This window comes from Plecotus auritus (genome assembly GCF_963455305.1).
Source record: "Plecotus auritus genome assembly, chromosome: 6".
NCBI classification, from domain to species: Eukaryota; Metazoa; Chordata; class Mammalia; order Chiroptera; family Vespertilionidae; genus Plecotus; species Plecotus auritus.
Genome location: NC_137773.1, coordinates 5,339,525 through 5,366,141, shown reverse-complemented (window position 1 = coordinate 5,366,141; position 26,617 = coordinate 5,339,525). Strand labels below are relative to the sequence as shown.

The 26,617-nt window shown below is 40.8% G+C and overlaps 1 protein-coding gene across 2 annotated transcripts in view; it reads left to right on the top strand.

Moving 5' to 3' along the window:
• The window catches only part of CREBRF (CREB3 regulatory factor), a 42,166-nt gene that overhangs the window by 13,489 nt on the left and 2,060 nt on the right, over window positions 1-26,617 (top strand). For both annotated transcript variants that reach the window (XM_080676853.1, XM_080676854.1), the window contains exons 2-8: window positions 4,132-4,326; window positions 5,909-6,034; window positions 6,993-8,082; window positions 14,258-14,452; window positions 15,892-16,081; window positions 17,152-17,225; window positions 21,966-22,088. In XM_080676853.1, the coding sequence (XP_080532979.1) occupies window positions 4,318-4,326; window positions 5,909-6,034; window positions 6,993-8,082; window positions 14,258-14,452; window positions 15,892-16,081; window positions 17,152-17,225; window positions 21,966-22,088 (1,807 nt within the window). In that variant the 5' untranslated portion in view covers window positions 4,132-4,317. The remainder of the gene's footprint in view (window positions 1-4,131; window positions 4,327-5,908; window positions 6,035-6,992; window positions 8,083-14,257; window positions 14,453-15,891; window positions 16,082-17,151; window positions 17,226-21,965; window positions 22,089-26,617) is intronic.

Genomic DNA, 26,617 nt, shown 5'->3' with positions numbered 1-26,617 from the left:
CCATTGTGAGGATCCAGTTACCTCAAGTCACTAAAGGGAACAGTGGCCTAAGCCAGTGCCCTCTAAGAGGGGAGCTGCAGGGAGATACTGGCCACCCTAGACAGTATCTGCTTATTCATAGGACATTTTCATTAACAGAGAGGTTGGTGTCAACCTTTTTTCTCTCTGTGGGTCAGGGATCAGCTGAAACTCTCCGATTCAGAAGGGGAATAATTTAGGAGTTCTTGGATATGTGTGACCTTCCTGGGGCATACCAGGCAGCTTTTGGGTTTGGCTTTTAAAGATTGCATTAGTGGTTTGAGCAGTCCCAGGGAGGAGCTTTGTAAGAAGTCCTTTGGCTTTACTTAACACCTTACTGTACCTTTTGCCTTGCCTGATGTGCATAGTAAGCCTCAACATACTTTCAAATGGAGGATCAAAAAAACCTAGGCTAGGACCTGGTGGAAAAGGGCTATTATGAAAAAGATGGAAACACTGGGTGTCTTCAAGTGGTACCATTGCTGCTCATAAATCAGTCAGTTCCCCTTCTCATTGCTTCAGAGTATTCTTCTTGCACCGAGGAGCTGCTGTTGAATAGCTTTGAATGAGTCCTGGTATAGAAAATCTGTTGGTAAATATTATATCTGATGGATCACAGTCTTCTCTTCCTTGAAAAACAAACCTATACTGGGAACTGGTGAGACAGAGTTGTGAATAAAAGAAGTAAAGGGAATTAATTTAAGTCTTTCCCCTAGTTTATTTTTTTAAGAAACACTAGTCTTGAGTTCAGCTTGAGGATAGGGTGGAGGATTTTATGATCAAGTAAGTTTGGGATGTGGCATCTGTTCTATTCACCTATTGGTGATTAGCACCCAGCACCCTAAAGTTTCCAGGAAGTCCTGCATAAAGGCAATATAACAGTTTTGTTTAGTATGGTGTTTTCCAATACCACCCTTCTGTTGAATAAATATCTGACACTCCTTGGAACAATTATTCCTTAGGTCACACATTAAGACTATTACTTTTTATGGACTTTACTATTAAAGCCTTGAGTAGAATAGAGATTTTCTTGAGCCCAACGACGTGTGAAGGCATCCAGAAAAGCAAGTTACTATACCTTCCTCCTCATTGTCACTCTGCCATCTAAGCATTAATGTACCCTTTGTATCTGGCTCCCTGGTATAGGAGTTAGTTTTGTGTCGTTATGGAAAATTCTGTGTAATGGTAATTACTATAGAAGCTTTTTTCTCTGTAATGGTAATTGCAGTAGAAGCCTTTTTTTTTTTTTTTTTTTTTTTTTGGTCCCCTTTCACTTTTGGGTGGGAGATTTTGTTCTTCATGTTGTTTCTCAGTACATATTTGGAAGGGTACCAAGCATTTCTGGGAAATGGGTGCAAAACTTTGGGGATGAGGGTAATTTGTTGTGAACTTGGGTCATTAGTTTTAGAGACTATAAGAGTTTATCACTGAAAAGAGGTTCTACTGCTTGGGGTAGAGTTGGCCTTTCCCCCTCATCCTGTTTGCCGCTACCTGAGAGACTAGGAGAGAGGCTACTAAGGACCTTGATGTATCCCAGGTGAATGAGCTCAACCCTTTACACAGTGGATGCCCTCTTTTGGGAATGGGTCTCTTTAATACATCCAGCCTTGCTTGCAGTAGCTATTACAGATGTTGAGTTTCTGAGCTGGATTAGCTGTGGGACAAAAGAAATCATTGGCGTAATATACCTATTGATGATAATCATCTTTTAGATTTGTTTTATTACTACATCCTAATTTAATACCTCATTTAATTCTCATAACATCCCTATTACATGTTAAGGGAGAATAATTATAATTCCTCAGTCTGCGAGCTAAGAAAAAAAATTAAGCTCTAAATTCCTAAGTCTGTTTTAAGTATGGGATCAAAACTGGAATCCAGGTCTCCTGTCTCCCAAACAAGTGGTCTTTTGCTAACTGCATTGACTGAAGTTTTATTTGAGGCCAAGTGTTTAAGTACAATTTTAAATAAATACTTGGTATTTGTATGAAAGTATTATGGCATAGAAAATTCAGTAGCCAGAGAGATGAGAAAAATGAGGCTTAGAAAGATTGATCTATTCAGTGTTGTATAGTTTGCAAGTGAAAGCTGCAATTAGCATTTAGCCCTTTTTTAATCCAGTGTTTCCCTGATAAACCAAGCTATTGAAAGATATTGTCTTTAGTACATGCTAATAAATATATGTTGAATACAACTCAATCTCTTCTTAAGTCTTCGACCCTTGCTAGGAAGGTTAAGTTTCAGGTTTTACGGAGTATCAGACTTTTCTCTCAGATCCAGGTTGTAGACCAGGATTACACTGGTCCACTTTGTAGAATGCATCACTTGAATCATATCCCTTTTGGGGGTCTAAGTAATAGTTCTAGATAATGCACATGACCACCTCCTCACAGGAATCGGGGGAAGAGTTAGGACTGAGAATACATATCAGCAATAGGACCAACCATGAAGCCACAAAAGGAGAAGCTGGGCCAGAACTGGCCTTTGGCAGGAGCAGGGATCAGCCAGTCCAGTTAGACTGTAGCACTGGATTGAGATGCCTAACTGATTGTCTTTGAGGCCCAGGCTGGGCACTTGATGGTGTTTCTTAGGCTGGAACAAATAGCTCAGAATGACAGCCCACCAGAGGGGAGAGCCCAGTGAGGAGCCAGGAAGTACAAATGGCAGTCAGTGTTACCAACCTGATTGAGAAGAACAGTGACTGATGCCTATCTCTTACTTATTCAGCAAGATGTCTTTGAAATCATGTACCACTCTACCTTTTAGTTTAGAGAGTTTATTAACTATAGAGGGCAGCTCAGCTTAATACATTGTGGACCAGTAGTTCTATTGCTAGCTTTACCCAGTGGCCAGATAAGTTTGTATTGAACAAGTACAAAAAAACGTTTTACATAAATGTTAAAGGGACGCTTTAAAATTAAATGCCCATTGCATTTTGAAGTTATTTATTACATGTTCTTACAAGCTAATATCTTTTTAAAGAATTCTCGTGATTGGCCACAAGCCTTAGAACAGAAAACACAAGAATTCTTGTGATCCGTCCGCAGTGTGTTAAGTTGACTCTCAGTCTAAGAAATGATACTGTATCTAGACTGACTGAGAGCAAGGACTTTATTGTAGGCAGTGGTTCTCAGCCTTTAGGGAGGATCAGAGTCACGTAGAAGAGCAGGCTGGTTAAAACATAGAACTGGGCCCCACTTCCAGAGCTTCTGTTTTAGTAAGTCTGGGCTGCGCCCAAGCTCTTGCACTTCTGACAAATTTCCAGGTTGATGCTGATGGTGCTGTGCCTGGGATCACACTTTGAGGACCACTGATCTAGAAAAAAATGATGAAATGGGTATAGCTGTTTAGTTCCAATTAAGGCCTTCACAGAGGAGGGTTAAGGGAGCTAACATTTAAGTCTGCCACAGTCAAGACCCTGTGCTGAGTGATTTGCAAACATTGTTTAACCCTGAAAACCACTCTGCAAAGTACTCCTTACTTCCCCCTAGAGTAGCGGTCACCAGCCGTTGGTCCGCGGACCACTGGTGGTGCCCCAAGGTCTGAAAGGTTGGCGACCGCTGCCCTAGAGCGCACACATTTAAAAACTTAAATGAATAATTCTGCAAGGACAGCTTTTACTGACAGCTGAAAGAATAATGTTACACATACCACTCCATGAATATGATCTTATTTCATGTAGAGGTATGTTATATTGCATCGTTCACTATTCACTGCTTTTCTTGTAGCTTTATGAGTGATGTAAATGTAGATTAACAGTAATGATTATACAATAGATGGAATTAAATGTTGCAGTATATTTTCTCATACGGAACAGAAAGTGAATGGGAGCTTTACTTTAACATTAAGTATAGTACATCTTTTATATCACAAGAAAAATCAGCTTATGAATTTTTTTAATGTCACTAGTTGTTAATGACCAATTCTATTTTTGAGTAAATAAAGGAAAGAATGGTGAATTTCAGAATAGTTGGTACTAAGAAAGTACCAAATTCTTGATATTGCAACCACAAGACTTGCTACTTTAAAGTGTTCTTTGTTAAGGTTGTTTTGAAAGGTCAACTTGTTTCTTCACGGTGCTCAGTGAAGTTGCTGTGTGTTGCTGTTTGACAGATTCGCGTAGAAAAGAAAAGCAGGGATCTCCGCAGTTGAACTGATCTCCGAAGGCACTCCAGGGAAACCTGCCGTTTATTGTGAAAATCATCTTTGATCCTGAAATTAAAAGTAAAGCTGGAAAGGAATTTACAAACAAGAAAAAAAAGAAGTTTGGGATCGGACTTACAGGATCTGGGCTTGGAAATGCCTCAGGTAAATCATCCAGAGCAAGTGTAAGGTTTTCTGTTTTCCCATGGCAGAAAGTCAATGTCATTGCTTCTGTAAGTTCTCCAGTTCTTAACACAATTTGGCACACTATCTTTTTAAGACATTTTCAAGAGTAACTATATCCATTTATGTTACTACTTTGAATTCATCAGTTCTGGTTTCAGGCAGTCACTGAAACAATAAATGAAGCCCTGTTAGGGGTCCCCACTCTGCATATACAACGTCTTCCCTTCCTCCTGTCATTATCTTTTACCCTCTCCCCTCTTTGTGTTCAGTGCTGAGGAGAGATCTAAAAATAATGAGAGGGCATGGGTTCTTAGGTGGCTTTATGTGAGGCCAGGCAGAGCTATGCCCTGAGCGAAGGAAGTCAGAAACTTGCTGGGACTGTGCAGCGACTCGGAGGCAGGCAGCAGAGGCAAAGAAGGGAATTTGCTGGCGGACGTTAAAAAGACCAGCGGCCTGCCTCCACCCCAACCTCCCTGCCAAGTGGGTCGCACATACCCATTCAGAGTTCTTTCCCATTCAAGTTTTAATTTGCTGTTTATCAAATACTTGAATTTGGGACTATAAGACACTTATTTTGAGTTTGCAGTCTGGTAGGGTTGGGGAAAATCAGAGAAAGAAAAGAACGGGGTGGGATGTTCCAATGAAGGAAATCATGACGAGAGAGTATGTATGATAGTGTATAAAGGTATATGTATACAAAAGTGTAAACAAATAGACTAATAATTTTTTTATGTTTTAGCAGAAACTTAGTGAATAAGAACAAAAAGGCAAAGAGGGAATTTTTATTTTTTCCCATCCTCTTCCTTTATGCAAGTTCAGTCTCAGAGGGAGGCCTTTTACTTGTTTGGACCAATTTAGGCGTGTGAGCCCCGCCTTCACTCTAGAGTGCTTTATAGAGATGTTGAAATGGAAAAGGAGGATGGATTAACTCTAGGTGCCGAGGCTTTTTCCCTTTCTTATTTATTATAGAATGAGTTGCACACTTTTCAGGAGTCAGGATTAAAGCTGCTGAGCTCCAAGTCACTGGTCTCACCCAGGGGATTTTGGGATATTTGACTGGTTGTATCTCCATCATGTTCTTGGAGGCATTTGTTGACTAGAGATGCCCAAGTTCTCTTCCAGCTTGTTTTGAGGACTCACTTAGGAGTACAGAGTTAGACTGACCCGCTACCTCCATAGACCCCAGGAAATGGTAGTTCTCCTCTTCAGGGAGTTAGTACAGGGAGTTAGTAATTAGAGATGGATTTGAAGAATATTTATAGCCTAATAAAAGAATTCATTAGGTACTGTATGCTGACTGGTGGTTAAATAAGCTTTAGTTTTTAGAGGTTAAGTATTATGAACAATTGACACTCCTCTTTTTTTTTTGTTTTTATGCATCTTAGTTATTTTCCTAATATAAGCCCACAGCTAAATGCTAGTTAAATGTCTTATATGTACTAAACAGTAGAAGAAACACAATTGTTTTCTGAAAATAGTAGGTGTGGGGATGGGGCAAATGTGTAATAAATTGGTCTTGAGTAGTCTTCCATGTTCTAAAATTAAAACCTCTCTGTTGTAGCCTAGTGTAAGCGGAATGGATCCGCCTTTTGGGGATGCCTTTCGAAGCCACACTTTTTCGGAACAGACTCTAATGAGCACAGATCTCTTAGCAAACAGTTCAGATCCAGATTTCATGTACGAACTGGTAAGTAACATTTGCTTGTATTCTTTGATTGGTGGTAAAAGTGTTGTGGTAGAGTTTTTTTATTTATAAAGGCCAAATTTGATTCTTGTGATTGTGAGTCTAGTAATTTTAGAAGGACATGAGCCCATTGAAAATAGTAAGAGGAATGGTTTTCTGAATATCCTTAGTCTGGTTTTGGTGAGGAGGATGGGAAGCAGTCTTTCTTTAATATATCTAAATACTAAAAGACTTTTCAACTGGAAAATTTACAAATGGTAACATTGAGCAAGGCATACGACACAGAGAATGTGAGACAAAAATTAGCAATTCCAAGCAATATCTGCTTTTTAACATAAAAGTATATGACGAAGCAGCCTTTCATGTTAGTCCATTAGAGCTTAACTGAATTCTTTGTAATGGCTGCATAGTCTTAATCACATTTTAAAATCACATCTCTACTCATGAGGAGTATTTTATTTGCCAAGCCTAAAAGTTGTTACAAGGTCTTCCAAAGAGCTTCTTTGTCTGTGGCTGAGTTCCAACTCTCTTTGGATTGCTCTTTGCCTCTAACTTTAAGTCCTCATTTAAGAAGGCATATTCTTCTGTGATGAAGGTAAGGTCTTCACTGTTCGCTTTGTAAATGATCTTGTTTCTAAGGAGGTCCCAATATCCTTCTAGGTCAAAGATCAGGAAATATAAACTTTTTTTCAGGAAGAGTGTTTATAGTAAAGTTTAATAGGCCTTGATATTTGCACCATACTTCAACCTCTCAAGGGACATGTTTTCCCTCTTTTTTTTCTTGCCCAAGGAAATGATGTTACGTATATGGAATGGTAAAGTTTCATGTAAGTAGCCTTTATCTTAAAATAAAACAGAGCAGAGTTCAAGCACTTGTTTATCAATTTGATATATGAACGTGGATGGAGGTGAATATTTCTTTCCTAAAATATGGTGTGTAATTTTTTTAAACCTTCCTCAGGATAGAGAGATGAACTACCAGCAGAATCCTAGAGACAGCTTCCTTTCTTTGGAGGACTGCAAAGACATTGAAAATCTGGAGTCCTTCACAGACGTCCTGGATAATGAGGGCACTTTAACTTCAAACTGGGAACAGTGGGATACATACTGTGAAGACTTAACGAAGTACACCAAGCTAACCAGCTGTGACATCTGGGGAACAAAAGAAGTGGATTACTTGGGTCTTGATGATTTTTCCAGCCCTTACCAAGATGAAGAGGTCATAAGTAAAACTCCAACTTTGGCCCAGCTTAATAGTGAAGACTCCCAGTCTGTTTCTGATTCCCTGTATTACCCAGATTCACTTTTCAGTGTCAAACAAAATCCTTTGCCCTCTTCATTCCCTGGTAAAAAGATTGCAAGCAGAGCAGCTGCCCCTGTGTGTTCTTCTAAGATTCTTCAAGCTGAGGTCCCTTTGTCAGACTGTGTCCAAAAAGCCAGTAAACCCACTTCAAGCACACAAATCATGGTGAAGACCAACATGCCTCATGCTGAGAAGGTGAACGTTCATGTTGAATGTAAAGACTATGTTAAAAAGGCAAAAGTAAAGATCAACCCCGTGCAGCAGAGCCGGCCATCGCTGAGCCAGGCTCATGCAGACGCAGCAAAGGAGAACACCTGCTACTGCGGGGTGGTAGCAAAGAGGCCAGAAAAGAAAGGGACGGAGCCTCTTCAGGGTCACGCCACTCCAGCTTTGCCTTTTAAAGAAACCCAGGAACTACTACTCAGTCCCCTGCCCCAGGAGGGTCCTGGGGCAATTGCTGCAGGAGAGAGTAGCAGCCTTTCTGCCAGCACATCGGTCTCAGATTCATCCCAGAAAAAAGAAGAGCACAATTACTCCCTTTTTGTCTCCGACAACTTGGGTGAACAGCCAACCAAATGCAGCCCTGAAGAAGAGGAGGACGACGAGGAGGATGTCGATGATGAGGACCACGATGAAGGGTTTGGCAGTGAGCACGAACTTTCTGAAAATGAGGAGGAGGAGGAGGAGGAGGAGGAAGATTATGAAGATGACAAGGATGATGATATAAGTGACACTTTCTCTGAACCAGGTATTATAATGCTTAGAGGCTTACAGACTGATCTGTCTCCTCCTATGTGGAAATAGGAAGTTTTGCTGTGGATGCTTTCTTTGTCTTAGAGTGAGGATTAAATGACTTAATATCTTGGCTCGGATACGTAAGTGCTTTTTATCTATTCAGACAGCTCTAAAATAATCACTTTTGCTCATATTGTGGCTCATACGCTGATTCCTCGAGGGCTACTTCTAAATTTATTTTATGCTAAGTGACCTGATTTATCACTCTCTTGAGCAGCTGTGCAACGATGCCAAGAATTGATTGGCTTAAAAATATTCCCTTTTTATGCACGAGTCCTTCTGTTATTGTTGAGGTAAGTTAGGAGTCCCTAGAATGGGGAACCAAGGGATGATGGTTTGTGTTACTCATGACTATAACCAACAAAGCCTACTGAGTGAATAATGTAAAAGAGGGTTTTTTCTCTGTCTGCTGCATCTTTCATTTGCACAGTGTTTTTCCACTTAAGAAAAATACCTGCTATAATTGAATAAGCACGAAGGAGAGTGTTTTATTTATATGTAGCGCTTACAAATAGAGGGAGAAAGAAAGTGAGACCTGTGGGGAGCTGGTCCACTTCAGCATTTGCATGCTTGGGCTGTTGCTGCTGTTGGCTTGTGCAGTTTATTTATGAAAATGGCATTGCCAAGTGGAACACAGTTAATACACAAAGAAGTGAAGATCTTCAAGTTTAAGCAAAAGTTACTTTCTTCAGAAATAATGTTGATACTGTAACACCTACATGAAAAATCAAGTTATTAAAAAACTTTAACATTGTCAAAGAAATCCCTTCCCATTTGTTATGATGATTGCTGGACTTGCCAGCAGTATAAACATTGGTATTTAATTTTTGGAAGGGTTTTTAAGGCATAGTAGCTGTATTGTAGGCACTGAAGCACTGTTATTACTGAAAGACTCCTTTTAGTGCAATCTTACTATGACACAAATGCTTAGCTTGATGTATTTGATTCAACCAAGTTGTTTGACTTGGGTGGGGTTGCAACTAAGGAAAAGGTACATTAAGTTTAATGCGGAGGAAAGGAGGTTTTGCCTTTTCTTTGGTTTACTTTAGAACTCTGTATAGTCTAGATAGAACAATTGTCTTTCCTCCTTAGCAGGAAAAATTTTCAACAAACTAATAAAATCTACTTTGAAATATGTCAAGGGAAGTTGTCTTTGTAGCTGGTGGTTTACTTAGCTCCCTCCCATAGGAAGACCAGTGTGGTCCTCAAGTCTGGCAGGTCAGCCCTATTGCTTGAGTACATATTTAGAATTAGGATAGGAGGGTAGGGGAAGGGAGACCAGCAGGAGACAGGTAGTAACTAAGGGAAATGGAAAGTGTGGGGAAGGAAATGCCTTTGCCAGCTGGTGTTTAAAGGAATAGATAAATCAGTGAGTAAATCCCACCACCACCAACCAGGCAAGGACCTATGCTACCTGCCCCACTTCTGGTTTTAGCTTTGCTTTTCTTTGACTTTTAACTCCACTTTAAATTCATTCTTGAGCTTTTGACTTGGTTTTGTGTTGGGAGGTGAGTGGGTCCATGAAGAGAGGCCATTGGTAGATTGACCCTCATTTCCATTGTCTCAGCCTTGGACTCTGATAAGGCCGGGAACAGTGTTGGAGTGGGTATTGTCCTGGTAGGCCGCATTTCCTTGCTGGTGTTAAGAAGCACCCAGCGCTGCTCTAAAACAGAGCTGGGTTAGCTGGCGCCCTGCAGGGTGGCTCTCCTCTTGGTGCACCTTAGCAGTGCTGAGTGTTTGGATGGCATTGACTTCACTTACTTTCATTTGACTTAAAGTACAACCTCCTTGGCTAGTATCGCTTATTCTCACAAATGTCAAAGAATGATAGTCTTAAATCAGCACAATTTCGTGGTTGTAACTGGGCTTTATTCATATTTGCTAATGAAAATTTCCCTTGTTCTTGAAAGAAAGAGCTAAACAAGCGACTTTAGGGGTGCACAAGTGAATTATTGGTGAGAAGCAGGAAGGAATTCTTTGAAGCTGAAAAGTGGGAATAGTTATAGTTTCTTCAGAGTGCTAGTTTTAGAGTGGGTTGATTGGTTTAATTTGCAGCAGACAGTTTATAAAGGCCCTTTTGTAGTGACTAGCTCCCTGGATGCTGGTTCTTGGCAGTCCGCTGCTACAGTGCCCGAGCCTACAAAGCTCTAGGAGAGGTGTAAATGGAGTTTCAGTCCCGACTCTGGACTGGCTCCCAAGTTTTAATAGAGCCTATTCTGTGGTCAGGCTACATTGCTTGGGGTCACGGAGTTACATGGGGTAAGATTAAGAATTGGGCCCCCAGAATGAGAGTTTATTTTGTAATCCCTACTAAACATTTTTACGATTGACTTTACTAGCTTAATGGCAGTAATCCTCACTAACTAAAGATGTGTGATTGGAATTTTAGGCAATAAATAATCCTTTTTTATTTTCTTTTGATAATCATGTCAGGAAGGAATGAGATCAGTGTGGTGACCCATTAAATGAAAAAAAAAGGGAAAAGGCTGGTGGGAAATGTTGGAGTGCCTCCTTTTATGTCTGGCACTGTGTGTATTAGGCATTGGCTGTACAGAGATGAGCAAAATAGGCATGATCCTCTCTTCATGGAGCTCAGAGTGGACTGGATCTATTTACTGCTGTGATTTCTGTCTTCTAATACATTTATGTGGCTGTGACTTGGCAAGAGAGAGGTGCAGGATGAGTTTCTTACAACTTCTTTGACCGTAGAACTCACTTGGGGATGAAGGCATATCTTATAGTAACAGTGTTTCTCAGAACATACTTTGAGAGATATTCACAGACATTAAATGCTAGACCAGTGATCTGGGAATATAATATTTCTACATTTTACTGGATCATGGTAGTCTCTGTATTAAAAGGTGGATGATTTTAGCTAACAAGTCCATTTGTGTGTGTGTGTGTGTGTACATGTGTACTATGGTGTATGCTGTTAGAAAATGTGAAAATACTAGGTCAGAGAAAACTGATGATCCTTTAAGTACTTAAAAAAAGACAACATATATAAAGTAAATAAAACTGGTAACTAATTTGGATGGGATAGAAGAAATAAAAATCTTCATGACTCTGAATTTAATGTGGATTGTATATGAAAAAGAAATCCGTTTAGACATTTTAACTGGAGAGGCACAGGGAAAGTGAGACATTCAGTTGGAGCTAAACTCCTTGAGTCATGGGGCCTCAGTCAGCCCCAGGCTCTGCCCAATCATTTAAACCCTCCATGAGTGTGATTCTTTGTGAAAAGGGGGCTAATGATCTTTTCCTATCAGGTTCTTGTAAGGCTGGACTGAAGTGTCTGTGAGTGAAATATGTGAGGACAAGTTGCTAGCTAAGGGAGCACATCATACAGTGTTGCGGACATGGGCTCACCCCTTTAAGTCCACACTTCTGTGAGCTCTCACAAGTGCACGTAACCACCACCACCGAGGAAGTTGTATATAAAAATGTCCGCCTGATGCTTGGGGCTGGAATAGACTTAAAGGTGGACTACCAGTTCTTGATGGTGGGAAGATGGGAATGTTTGGGTTGGTCCATCTGCCAGTGTTAGGTGTTCGTAGGCATATGAGGGTAATCCCTGCGAGCCGGTAATTTTTGGTTGGCCTGGGCAAGGGCCTTTTTAAAAAGGCCATTTCAGGTGGCACAATGTGGCCCTTGCACCTTTTCCAAAGCTACGTGGAAAACTGGGAACAAGATAAAATCCTTCCGTTTGACATAATTAATGTATAATATTGTAAATAAACTGCATGGCTTTTATGCAGCTTTAATGTCAAGTGATACAGATTCAAAAGAAAGTAAGATATCCATAAAAATAAAATAGGAAATGAAATTCAGAAACCTATAGAATGTTAATATATTTCCATTTACATATTAGATCAGGGTAAAGTAAACTTTAAATAAAATATTTTGGTGCTCCATTTCTTTTTTAATATTGCTTTTCATACTAAAAAGAAGATACTTTTCATAACTACTAGGTACCCAAATTATCAATTTTATGAATGATTTGAGGTAGGAATTCCTTTGGTTGAAATTATCCAAGAAATCCTGTCAATGAATGAAAGTGGCTATATCAAAATAAAATCTATATTATGCTTTTAAATATTTAATAACTTTGCACATCACATGGATATCATGCCTCTAGCAGTTACATTTTTAAGGTTTTCTACTTTTGGTTTGAATTTTATTTAAAATTGTTTTCAAGTGTAAATTATTGACTTATTCACTTTGTTGTTTTATACTTTCAATACCACTTACCAACTGGGCTTTTTTTGCCTTTTTACTTACTAAGGTCTAAGTACCTTTTAAATACATACCACTGAGTGTAGGGGCTGACTATGCTATTCAAAAAAAGAGGGAGGGGGCGACTTAATATCTTTCTGTTGCCTCGTAACAAGAATAAGGCTCCCCTGGCCACCTCCCCCGAAGTGTCTAACTTAAGTCTGAAACATTATTATTAATCAGTCTGACTCAGTTCTGAAACATGTTGTATTAAATTATTTATATTAATTTAAAAAAAATCCTTTCGTTTGAAGCAAAGCATTCACACAAGTAAAAAGGCCAAAGCTATATAACAATTTTTAAAAATCGGACTTCTAGAAATTATTGTGTCGCTGAACTTGTGCATTATTTCTTATAAAAGAACCTAAGGTTTGCTGTCCCACTGCCTGCCATAGTGTTCTAAAGAACCCCAGGAGCACTTTAATGCTGTCCAGCACTTGTCCTGACTGTTGCCTCAATCATTTGCTTCTTCCAACTGATTCTCTTTTTAAAGGTCATGTGTATTGAGGCATAATTTTCACACAGTAAAAACCCATTTCCTTTGTGCATACTTCCGTGAGTTTTCACAAAGTGCATGTCATAATGTAATCACCACATTCAAGACAGAAGAATTTGATCACACCCTCCCCCCCCCCCCAGTTTCTCTCGTGTTCCTTTATAGTTAGTCCCTCCTTCCACCCCCAGCTCCTGGCAATCACTTTGTCCCTATAATTTTGCCTTTTCTAGAATGTCATGAAAGTGGAATCATATTCTTAATTCTTAATCTGAACAAAACGTGGTAAAATTCTAACCTCCCCCCACCAAACGCTCAGATGTCATCACTTTCTTAGTATCAGTTCCAGAGGACTCACATTTTTAGTAGGGAAAGTGGTCATTTTGCTTGGCCAGTGCAGCCCAATTTTTTCTGGCTACCTTAGGTTTAGGGATGTGGACATCCTGTGCATGGCCCATCCCCACTACCCCAGGTACCTAGCCCTGGTTCATGGAATACATTACACGGTGGGCATTCTCTGAGGGTATGTGAGATTGAGAGGTCAGCCTGTATTGGGACTGACCAGTTGCTCTAGCAGCTCAGAATTACGTATTTTCTGAAATTTCCTATTAGTAAGGAAAAGAACTTCTTGAAAAATGAAGTAAATACAGATCGTTTCCAGTAAAATATTAGAATAGGCATATACGTTTTTTGTGTTTTAATATGGAAAGCTTCACGAATTTGCATGTCATCCTTGCGCAGGGGCCATGCTAATCTTCTCTGGATCATTCCAATTTTAGTATATGTGCTGCTGAAGCGAGCATGGCATGTACGCTTTTAATAGCCTATGTGAGAACTGCCGTTTGTGTACTTCTACAAAAGGGGTGGGGTGGGAGGCACAGAATTCTGCTGGTAGGGTATCACCCCGGAAATGCACACAGCTTTCTGTAGGGGTGTTGCAGAGACATTGCTATTAAAAAGAAGACATTTTAAGATCACAGTATAGTGGCTAAGTACCATTGTCTCATGGTGCTTTTGACATTTCTGTAGCTGTATTTCATTATTCTCTCAATCCTATGTGAAGATACAGAGTGTTATATACTAACGTATAAAAACCAAAGAGAAACACCAAGAAGATAGTGTAGCTATCTATGTTTTCTTATCTCTATCTGAATATTTTATGAGTTAGAGATTTCTATATGAAAAGGAATTTTATAGACCTGGTTTATAATCTCTGACATGCCAGTGATAAGCAATGATGTTTTCAGATGAAAGGAAATGTTTCAAGTGACAAATAGAAGGATCTTTTTGTTTGTCCTGATTGGTTTATTGAAATCTGTGGCACTTAAAAATTGGGGTGGGGGACTTTCTTCTTTTTAAGGCTATGAAAATGATTCCGTGGAAGACTTGAAGGAGATGACTTCGGTATCCTCTCGGAAGAGAGGTAAAAGAAGGTACTTCTGGGAGTACAGTGAGCAACTCACACCATCACAGCAAGAGAGGATGCTAAGGCCATCTGAATGGAACCGAGACACCTTGCCAAGTAATGTGTATCAGAAAAATGGCTTACATCATGGTAAGAGGGTATTGTGATCAAATGTTTTGGGTCACTTTACACAGAGACACTAAACCACGTTTAATCATTGTATGTAGGAGTTCAACCCTTCCTAGCAAACGGGAGAGCGAAGCAGTAGAGCTGCTGTGTTTGCACAAACAGCTTTACCAGGGTTGAGATCCATTACCTAAACAGGGAGGCAAGCCTGTGCAAAAAGATTTCATTTCTGGTTACTTCCAGGAAATGGTTAGGAAACTCTAATTCCTAACCTGTCACAGTTGCTATAAACCACAGGGTTGGGAAGAAAGAGAACGGGCTGCAGCACTCACTTTCATTCTCATTCAGTCTCCAGGCCTAATATCAACGGGAGATTGGGATCCACACAGTGGTGGGAAGAAAGGAGGGGGAGGAAAAGAAAGGAAAAACAGTTGTATGAAAAGGAATGGAGAGAGAAGAGTGGAAAATAAGGGTTGAGAGAAGTTTATAATCTTAGGTAGGTCAGATTTCGAATTGTGAACCCAGGGCGATGTGATTAAATAGAATTCCTTCTGCAAAAATGTGATTTTTATGTTAATCCAAAATCTGTTCCATACTTTTACATTAACCCATAGTGGAGGGCATTAGTAAGATTGGTGCTCAGTACACAGTTTAATAATCACTCACGCTGCAGACTTCAGTTGCTAAGCATTTTTGACACTGGAATTGGATCAGAAGTATGTGTGTGCCTCATTTTCCCTGGTACCCAGGCCTGTACTTTACTGTCTCTCAGTGAATAAAAACCCAGTTTTTGCCTTCAGATCAATTTTTCTACCTCATTGAAAAGACAGGACCAGTAAATAGGTCTAGAAAGCATGTGGAGAGCACTAGGAAAGTTGTGTGGTGTACGTGGTTCTGAGGACAGAGCCATCCCTCATGCCTGCAGTGATAGGCAGGAGCCCTGGAGTCTTCTGTGAGTTATAAACCAAACTAACCGAAGAAGACCTTTCAAAAAAGGCAGCCTTTACTTGATGGACTTTTCAGTCCAACACAAGACTCTGTATAATCTGACACATTTTCAGTCAGAGCATCAAAGCATCTAAAATCTCCAAAATCTTTTTCTGACCATATAGGGTATTACACCCTAGCCCTGATTTTTCTGTGCAGATGAACTTGCACTCCAGTCCTAAAGTTTGAGAGGCTTTTCCCTACCATGCAAATAATAAGAATCTGTCATACTGGGGCTGGAAACCTAGAGGTGAGAAGGAATGGAAAAGCCTGGAGCTGCATCATATCACCCCCATTTCTTGCAGTCAGAGTGGGAAAGAGAAAAGGCTAGTGGTTCTGAGACTTCTGAAACATGCCAAGACTTCTGAACAAGAAAAGGGTGGTGTGGGAGATGTGGTTTTAAAATATGGCTGTAGAAAATGTATCCCTTGTTAAATAAGGTGGTGTAACTTAACCTTCTTTTAAACCATCTATAGGAAAATACGCAGTAAAGAAGTCACGGAGAACGGACGTAGAAGACCTGACTCCCAACCCTAAAAAACTGCTGCAGATAGGCAATGAGCTGCGCAAACTGAACAAAGTGATCAGTGACCTGACTCCAGTCAGTGAGCTCCCCTTAACTGCCCGGCCACGGTCAAGGAAGGAAAAGAACAAGCTGGCTTCCAGGCAAGTGCTGGTCATGCTCATTCGTGTGAGTGAAGTCCAGGAGGTGAGGCTAGCCTTGCAGCGAGCTTGTGTAGAAGCTCATGGGACCCTCAACCAGTTATTCAGAAATGGACTTTTATAAATACTTTGAGAGAATTATAATTTTTTCTTGAAAGTAAAAGGCACTATTTATGCTTGATGGAAAAAGTTTTTAAAGGGGAGAGGTAAATGGACTCAAGTCTAGTGTAACAGTGAAAATTTTTATCCTAGCCTCGTGCTTTGTTGATTTTGTAGTAATTAAAATTCACCCTTTTTAATGTACACTTCGATGAGTTTTGACAAATACACTGATTATATAAGCACCACCACAATCAAGATATTGAACATTTTCATTACCTTAAAAAATGTCCTCATGGTCCTTCGTAAACCCTTCTCCCGCCCTTAACCCCTCACCACCACCCATCTGTGTTTTATTTGTAGTTTCTAGAATGTCATATAGGTGGGGTCATACTACAGATAGCCTTTTGACTCTATGAGTTCTTTGGTTCAACATGATGCATTTGAGATTCATCCATGTTGCTGTGCGGAGTAATAGTTTGTTTCTTTGTATTGCTGAGTAGTATTCCTTTGTAGAGATGTACTACAGTTTATCCATTCACCAGTTGAAGGACATTGGGGTCGTTTCCAGTTTGGGGCAATTATGAGTAAAGCCACTATAAACATTCACTTAGAGGTGTTTGTGTGAACATAAGTTTTCATCTCTCTAGGGTAAATACCCAGGAGTGTATGTTTAATTTTATAAGAAAAACTGTAGTTAATAAAGCAAATTTTTTAAAAGTTACTACTTTCCAAGTAGCTATATGTCCTATTTTACATCCCCACCAGCAATATATGAGGGCTTTATTTTTTAATATGCTTAAAATTTTTTAAAAATCGGTTTGGATAAATATTATATTGTGGGTTTTTGGTAAATGAGTTACTATCGTTAGGCAGTGGTTTTGGTTACTATTAGAAAATGCCTCACAGCAATAAAGAGAAGTATGTTCTGAATGTTCACTTAAAAGTGAACTAATGGTTTCTTCCTTTCACAGGGCTTGTCGGTTAAAGAAAAAAGCCCAGTATGAAGCTAATAAAGTGAAATTATGGGGCCTCAACACAGAATATGGTAAACCTACACCTTTAAGAATTTGATTAACCTCCTGTTACTTTGCTGACTTCTCTTTTTCTTAGGTTTTTTGCTTTCCCTGTATTCTGCCCAGTTTTAGGCCAGCCTCCTTTTTGTTAATCCATTCAGTAAGCTACCTGCTCTTCTTACCCATTCCTGTCCTAGCGTGAGCGTCTCCATCTGGGGTTTCCCAGTCAGATCTCATCTCTGCCCTGAGGAGCTCATTTACTTGTGAGCATAGTAATTTCTTACTTTTATAGTGGTGTTGCTGGGTTAGCCACATTTATTGACTACTGTTTATTTTAGCCTTTGAATGGATAGTTTGGATCTCTGGTTTACAAGGTTGACTGCTCATTGGACGTGTCTCTGTACATGTTGAAATACAGATTCCTAGGCTTCTTCCCAGATCCTCTGGATTGTAATCTGTGCAAGGAGAACCAGGAATTTACATTTTTAACACCATCTTGGTTACTCTTACGCAACCTTCCTAGCATATTTTGGGAATCGTTGGTTTAAATCAGTACTTCCCAATCTTTCACATCATGGCACATGTAGAGAATTATCATCTCTAAGGCATCCTGGAATATAAGAGGGTATCCTACTCATAGGAAGAGGCCTCTGTGGGTGGAGAGGACCATTCTCATACACCTAGAACCCTTGATAGCTCACTAGGTTGTTAGAAAGCTCTGGCTTGGGCTGTGTTCCTCCTTTCCCCCTTGCTCTGTTACTGTTCCTTAAGCTTGGTATCAGAGTTTGCATGTTCCTTTGCCTCTAAAATTGTCAACTTCATTGTGTAGCTTTTTGACTAAGTTGTATCAGAAAGTGGAACAGTGGCAAAATGATTAATTATTATTTGTGTCTTGAGATTTTCTTAAGTCTAGCTTCATGTCTGGCACATAGATGCTCATAAACTTTGTGTAGTTTTTCTTAATCCTTGATCTTGATTATCTTGTTTCCATTTGTGAGGGCAGAAAGAGGATTTCCAACTGTGAAGTTTATAACTTGTTAAACGAACTGATGTTATTTATTAACTAGTGGCCCGGTGCACGAAATTCGTGCACATTAAAAGGAGATTAATCAGAGGAAATAACTCAATATTGCTATTTGCCCTTTCTCTATAATAGAAGTGTCAGAGATGAAAGAAAGTTAGTAAAATGTTTATGAAAACCTTCCTCCTGTCAGAGTCTGGGGTGCACCACGGGACCCAGAGTCAAGTCCCGCCCACCCACATGCACCTCAAAATCACATGAGACCCAGACCCAGCCGCCCCCCAACCATTGGGCTAGATCCAGACCTGGCCAGTCCCACCCTTGTCAAGCCCCGCTGGACAGGGGACATAGCTTCAGGTCCCCTGGCCCGGCGCCAGGATGGGGGGCATGGCCTGAGGTCCCCCAGCCCAGACCAGGGTGGGGGGGTGTGCCTTGAGGTCCCCCGTCAAGCCCCGCCAGGTGGGGGACACGACCTGAGATCCCCCGTCAAACACCGCTGGGTGGGGAGCACAGCCTGAAGTCCCCTGACAAGCCCCTCCAGGCAGGGAGGCACAGCCTCAGGTCCCCTGGCCCAGTGCTGGGGCGGGAAGTGCAGCCTGAAGTCCCCTGTCAAGCCCCACTGGGTTGGGGGTGCGGCCTGAAATCCCCTGTCAAGCCCCACCAGGTGGAGGGCGCGGCCTGAGGTCCCCGGCCTGGCACTGGGGCGGGGGGAGCAGCCTGAGTTCCCCTAGCCCAGCACCAGGACAGGAAGCACACCTTGAGGTCCCCTGTCAAGCCCTGCCAGGTGGGAGGCGGTGCCTGAGGTCCCCTGTCAAGCCCCACGGGGGTGGGGGAGGGCGTAGCCAAGGGTCCTTGCTGATTGCTCATTAAGGCTCCTTATGGGAACTTGGCCTCAGCTGTGGGTGCAGCCATCTTTGTGACGGAGTGATGGTCAATTAGCATATTCCCTCTTTATTAGATAGGATGGCCACTCTAATCAAGGTAAATGAATTAGATGAAACAATAGTTGGCTTCACTATTCTTTCTTACTATTGAAGCATTTTGAGTTGAGCTCTGTTAATATGTATAGATGTAATTATTGTAATGTCATGGCATTTGTATGTCTTTTAGAACCCAGCTGGCTCACACTGCAGGGGGATGTGGTGGGCCACTGGGAGCTTTCTGGGTCTATGTTTCTTTGGATACATGTTGGCATCTATCTCTGTGTTGTTTGGTTAATGTATTTATCCATAATTATATACATCTCTGTGGCTGTATATTTTTGCATTTGTTAAATCAATTGACCAGGTATGTATGGGTCTACTTCTAAACTCTGTATTCTGTTCCATTGATCTATTTGTCTATCTTTATTTTATGTAAACGACCTTGATTACTGTATTTTTTAGTAAATCTTAAAGTCAGGTAGTGTTAGTCCTTGCTAGTCCTCCAATTTTGTTCTTTCCTTTGAAAGTTGTTTTGGTTATTCTAGGTCCTTTGCATGACCATATAAACTTTAGAATTAATGTATCACCTTTTTAAAAAAAGCTGGGTGAAATTTGATTTGGATTGCTTTGAGTGTGTGAATCAATTTGGAGAGAATTACCATCTCAACAAAATGGAGTTTTCCAGTCCATTAACTTGGTATCTCTTTCCATCTAGTTAAGTCTTCTTTAATTTCTCTCCACCTTCTTTTATCATTTTCAGTATAGAGTGCTTGAACATCTTTTGTGAGATTTACTTCTGGATATCTTATTTTTTTGGTACTGCTGTAAATGGAATTATTTTTGAAACTTTATTTTCAAACTCTTTGCTGATTATAAATGCATATTAAATGGATTTTTAAAGTATTATTCTTTTATCTTGCTAAATTTGTTCATCAGTTCTAGTAGTAGATATGTAGATGCTCTGGGATTTTTATTGAAGCAATTATCATTCTCAAATAGGAAAAGGTTGTGTGTTTTTTAATCCGCATATGTTTTTATTGACTTTATAGAGAGGAAAAGGGAGAGAGAGAAACACATTGATGTGAGAGAGAAATGCACCTCAATCGGGGATCAAACCCTCAAGCTTTTGGTATATGGACGATGCTCCAGCCAACTGAGCCACACCAGCCAGGGCTAAATAGGGAGGTTTTATTTCTTCCTTTCTGATCTTTATGCCTTTTATTTATTTTCATTGCAATGTCTAGGACATTGAATACAAGTGGTGATTACTTTGTTTGCAATTTTGGGGTGGGGGGGTGAGGAACTTTTCACCTTTAATTATGATGTCAGCTGTAGGCTTTTTTTGTAGATGAGATGCCTCTATCATTTGGAGTAAGTTGAATTTTTTTCCTAGTTTCGTTGATCATGAATAGGTATTTAGTATTGTCATATAAGGGATTTTTTTTGCATTTATTAGAATAATCATGTTGTATTATCCTTTTTTTCCTACTAATATATCACATATTCACCTGTTAATATGGTGAATTACATTAACTGATTTTTAAATATTAAGCCAACCTTGCATTATTAATAAACTCTACTTGGTTATGGTGTATTTTCCTTTTTATAGTAGAGTCTATTGCAAATAATCTGTTAAAGATTTTTGTGTCTATATTCAAGAGGGCTATTAGTCTATAATTTTTCTTTTTTATAATGTCTTTGTCAGGTTTAGGTTTTGGGCTATACTTGCCTTATGGAATGAATTGAGCCATAATCTTTATCTTTCTAAAAAACTTTAAGATCAAAAATTTTATTTCTTCATTGTATGTTTGATAGAATTTGCCATTAAAACCACCTGTTTTTTTGGGGGGGGAATATTTTTTGATAACTTCATCTCCTTACTAGAAATAGGCTGTTAGATTTTCCATTTCTTCTTGTTTTCAAGAAATGTGTCCATTTCATCCAGGTTGTTAAATTTGTTGGCATAGCATTTTCTTATTATCCTTTTAATGGCTCTAGATTCTGAAGTAATAACCCCTTTTTCATTCTAGATATAGATAATCGATCAGTCTAGCTGGGGATGGGGATTGGGGGTAGGAGGAGGTATCCATTTTGTTGGTGTTTTCAAAGAACCAGCTTTAGGCTTTGTTAACTTTCTCTGTATTATATGTTTGTGTTCAGCTTCATTGATTTCTGCTGTTTTTGTTATTTTCCTCCTATTTACTTTTGGTTAATTCTGCTCTTTCTCTTAAGCTTTTTTAAGATGGGGAAAATTGTTCTTAAAGCTTTAGTCTTTGAAGGACTTTGATTTATTTAATAAACATTTACTAAGATCTTATGAATCGATATAGCAGGCACTGTCACAGGTCTTAAAGCTATGAGGACAAATAAGACAAGTTGCTTACAGGATAGTGGACATTGATACATGTCTGCAGTGTTTTATCAAAAGTGGCACATCAGCCCTAGTTGGTTTGGCTCAGTGGATAGAGCATTGGCCTGCAGACTGAAGGGTCCTGGGTTCCCTTCTGGTCAAGTGCACATGCCCGGGTTTTGGGCTCGGTCCCCAGTAGGGGGCATGCAAGAGGCAGCCAGTCAATGATTGTTTCTCATCATTGATGTTTCTATCTTTCTCTCCCTCTCCCTTCCTCTCTGAAATCAATAAAAATAAATTTTAAAAAAAGTGGCACATCATTTGAAATTAGTCTGCTTGGGTAAGAAAGCTTATAACTATCACTGCTTAATGTTTTCTTAAACATTTTCCATTTTTAATTGAATACTGTTATTACATAATTAAAAGAAAATTCTTCTATGTCAGTGACACACTCCAAGTATCTTGTTCTGTCTTACAGATAATTTATTGTTTGTAATCAACTCCATCAAGCAAGAGATTGTAAACCGAGTACAGAATCCAAGAGAGGAGAAAGGACCCAACATGGGGCAGAAGCTTGAAATCCTCATTAAAGATACTCTTGGTAAGAAGAATATTGGATAATTAATAAAAATAACAACATGTAGTGTAAAATGTATGCTTCGAGAGGATAAGAAACAACTCAAGGGATCTCATTGTAGTTACTCTGTTACAAGTAGTTTTGTCTCTAATTTAAATACATATTTTATTTTTAAATATATTTTTATTGACTTCAGAGAGGAAGGGAGAGGGAGTGAGAAATAGAAACACTGATGATGAGAGAGAATCATTGCTTGGCTGCCTAGTTTTGTCCTTTGAGATTTACCATTCATCAGCACCGACTGCCCGTTACCACATGTTGTACTTAGATCTCATCACTGAACTATGTGAACTCTTAAGGAAGAAAAACTTCTAGCAATCTTAACTGTTTCTGGGGAAAAGGAAAATAAAGATCTCTGAGCTGTCAGGCCTGCAGTTTATACTGTAGTCGAGGTGCTTACCTATTCGTTTTACCCCAGTACACTCCACAGGATTCTAACAAACTAGACTGCCTGAGTTCCATTCCTGAACAGATTTTACAGCATGGGGAGGAACAGAGGTAGGCATCCTGAAGTCAGGCACAGCTACCTGACCGGGGAGCAGGGGTAGCTAGCGCAGGCAGAGACGTGAGAAGGCTGGCACCGGAGCAGATCACTCACAGATCAGGAGCATCCCTAGGGCTTGAGGCAGTGAGGACCCTGAGGCATCATAAAATTGCTTCGGCGACATTACGTGTTCTTTGTTTAACAGCATTTGTTTCATATTCTTTCAGTGCATTTCTGTCTTCTGTTTCTTACGCTCCAAAATGCTTTTCAGTCTTTGATAAGTAAAGGGAGGAATTTAGTACTATAAGAAAAATTTCTTTTTGCCTTCTTATTTTTTAATTTAAAGGCCTTCTATGTTGATAAGTTTGTGTATTCCCTTTACATCTAAAAGTCAGTTGTACCAGATACAAAATCCTTGACTCATATTTTCTTTTTTTTAAAAAATATATTTTATTGATATTTTACAGAGAGGAAGGGAGAGGGATAGAAAGTTAGAAACATCGATGAGAGAGAAACATCGATCAGCTGCCTCCTACACACCTCCCACTGGGGATGTGACCACAACCAAGGTGCATGCCCTTGACCGGAATCGAACCTGGGACCTTTCAGTCTGCAGGCCGACGCTCTATCCACTGAGCCAAACCGGTTAGGGCCATATTTTATTTCTTTGAGTATGTTAAATATGTTTCTCCATTTTTCTCTGGCACTAAGTGTTGCTATTGGAAAGCTAATAATTGCCTAATTTTTTTCTTTATAAGTGATTTGCTATTTTTGTCTAGAAGTCGACAGGATTTTTTTCTTTATCTTTAAATCGCAGTAGTTTTACCAGCCTGTATCTTGGCATTGGTAATTTTAGGTTGCTATTCTCGTGTGCAGTGTGCTCTTTCAGTATGTAGTTTCCTATCTCTTTATTTTTTTTTTCTCTTTAAATCAGGCATTTATAAACAAGAGGGCATACATTAATTACATGAAAATAGCTTTCGAATCGTAGAGTAGGTCATATTGTCGTTAGCAGCAGCAAAGGAGAGAACGGGACGGTGGTGGGTGCTCCTGGGGGTGGGGACAGAGGTAGAGCTGTGTTTTTTTCCTTAGTTGAAGAAAAGGTCGTTTGTGACTCCTGACTTTAGGAAGGACAAGCTTTCTCCAGAACCCACGGGCGGGGCCGCGGCCCAGCTCAGCGCCCAATCTCTTTGGTACTTACTCCTGTCCTTGGCTTTCTGCTTTAAGGACTTATTACCTGTGGGTTGGTTCTTCTTTGCTTATTTTTGCCTGTTTTTAATGTTAAAATTCTTTCTCCCCTTCACCTCTGTTTCTCTTAAAAGCATTATCTGTTACATTATTTGCTCTTGTGTTCCTTTTAGTTTTGCCTTAATTTCGAGTTATTTTTTTTTAATTTCTAATTCTTTTCTGAGTTCTGTCATCTTATTTCTGTTTTTCTATTTCTCATTATGCTGTTCTTTCATATTTTGTATCATTTTCTTTAATGTCTTCTGGTTCATTTTGAAATAATAATGGGTTATGGTTTTCATCCTTTTTATGGTTATTCATGCCTTTTAGGCACACTTTTATTGTTTGTAGCAATCTTCTTATTTTCTTCGGTCTTACAGTAACTTTTTATGGGATTTTGACCTTGATACTTTTCTGTTATTTATTTGTATGTGAAGTTAGTTTTTTTTTTAACTTGCAAAAGAAAGTTTTGTTAGTGATAGCTTTTCTAACTTCAAACTTCACAGAATCCCCTGTTTTTGGTTAATGTAAAACAAATGGCATTTGTTCATGAGATGGTCATTCATGTCCAGCCACAAGAGAGGACATAGGAGAGGAGCAGGAAAAGAAACTTTCTCCTAGAGAGACAAGTCACTGCATGCCACAGTGCGGCCACATGGCCGGAGTCTAAGGGAGCACCCAAGCCAGCAGGTGGGGAGGAGACAGAGAGAGAAGCAAACCAGGGAAGTGCCTTTCATGGGGGTCAAGGTGGTACAAAAGCAAAGGTGTGAGGGGATTTATTTGATTCATTTGAATGTCACTAGGCCACAGTCACGTGAGGGCAAGAAGAGGAACTCTGGTAAGGCCAGCCTGTCCCACTAGTGTACACGGCAGGTTTCTTCTTGAGATTGCTTGTTCTGTATCCCTCCCCATTTAATTTGGACTATTTCTTTCTTTCTTATCTACTAGTGGCCCGGTGCACGAAATTCGTGCACATTAAAAGGGGATTAATTAGAGGAAATAATTTAATATTGCTATTTGCCCTTTCTTTATAATAGAAGTGTCAGAGATGAAAGAAAATTAGTAAAATGTATATGAAAACCTTCCTGCTGTCAGAGTCTGGGGTGCACCACGGGACCCAGAGTCAAGTCCCCGCTCACCCACATGCGCCTCAAAATCACATGAGACCCAGACCCAGCCGCCCACCACCACTGGGCTAGATCCAGACCTGGCCAGTCCCACCCTTGTCAAGCCCTGCCGGGCAGGGGACATAGCCTCAGGTCCCCTGGCCGGGCGCCAGGATGGGGGGCATGGCCTGAGGTCCCCCAGCCCAGACCGGGGCGGGGGCATGCCTTGAGGTCCCCCGTCAAGCCCTGCCAGGTGGGGGACACAGCCTGAGATCTCCTGTCAAGCCCCGCCAGGTGGGGGGGGGGTGCACAGCCTCAGGTCCCGCAGGCCGGCACCGGGGGGTGGGGCACAGCCTCAGATCCCCCGTCAAGCCCCACCAGCTGGGGGGTGCAGCCTCAGGTCCCCCGTCAAGCCCCGCCAGGCAGGGAGGCACAGCCTCAGGTCCCCTGGCCCGGTGCTGGGTGGGGGGTGTGGCCTGAAGTCCCCTGTCAAGCCCCACCTGGTGGGAGGCGGGGCCTGAGGTCCCCCAGCCTGGCACTGTGGTGGGGGGAGCAGCCTGAGGTCCCCTAACCCAGCACCAGGACTGGAAGCGCACCTTGAGGTACCCCGTCAAGCCCTGCCGGGTGGGGGACACAGCCTGAGGTCCCCTGTCAAGCCCCATGGGGGTGGGGGAGGGCGTAGCCTCGGGTCCCTGCTGATTGCTTATTAAGGCTCCTTAAGGGAACTTGGCCTCAGCTGTGGGTGCAGCCATCTTTGTGACAGAGTGATGGTCAATTAGCATATTCCCTCTTTATTAGATAGGATTGTCCCTGTCTTGGTCAATTTTCATTCTTATCCATCCTGGCTCCTGTCCTGCCAGGGAGTCATGGCTGGTCAGTTTTCTGAGTTCACACGGGCTACACACTGCAGCCCTTTCTCATCTTACTGCGGGCTCCTTGCACTCACCCCGTACTCACCGTTCAGTTGGTCTAAATCTCTCTTAGCTCCAGCTGTTTTCCGTGGGCCTCCTGTGCCTTCCAGTGATTCACCTGTTGGCTGTTACAGACTTCTTTTGTTCTCGGGTCCATTACTTCCTTTTGACTCATCCCGAACAAACATTGATACTGTTGATACCACATAGGTTTTATAGCTTTTTGTAGTTTCTTCCCATCCTCTTGAATTTTGGGTTCCTGTCACTTGTTTAAATTTTCCATGGGCTTATCGGGTTTTTGTTTGTTTGTTCAAGTATATTTTTATTGATTTTTTTGATTGAGAGGAAGGGAGAGGGAGAGAGAGAAACAGTAGTTGGTTGCCTCCTTCCTGCATGTCCCCTATTGGGAATCGAGCCTGCAACCCGAGCATGTGCCCTAACTGGGAATTGAACCCGTGACCTCTTTTTTTAAAAATTAATTAATTTTTTTTGTTAATCCTCACCCGAGGCTATTTTTCCATTGATTTTTAGGGAGAGTAGAAGAGAAAGGGAAAGACAGAGAGAAACACTGATGTGAGAAAAACACATTGATTGGTTGCCTCCTGCACGAGCCCTGACCAGGGCCCAGGTCAGGAGGAGCCTGCAACCAAGGTACGTGCCCTTGACTGGAATCAAACCTGGGACCCTTTGGTCTGCAGGCCGACGCTCTATCCACTGAGCTAAACTGGCCAGGATACAGTTTCTTTTTCTTAAAGGTTTGGTAGA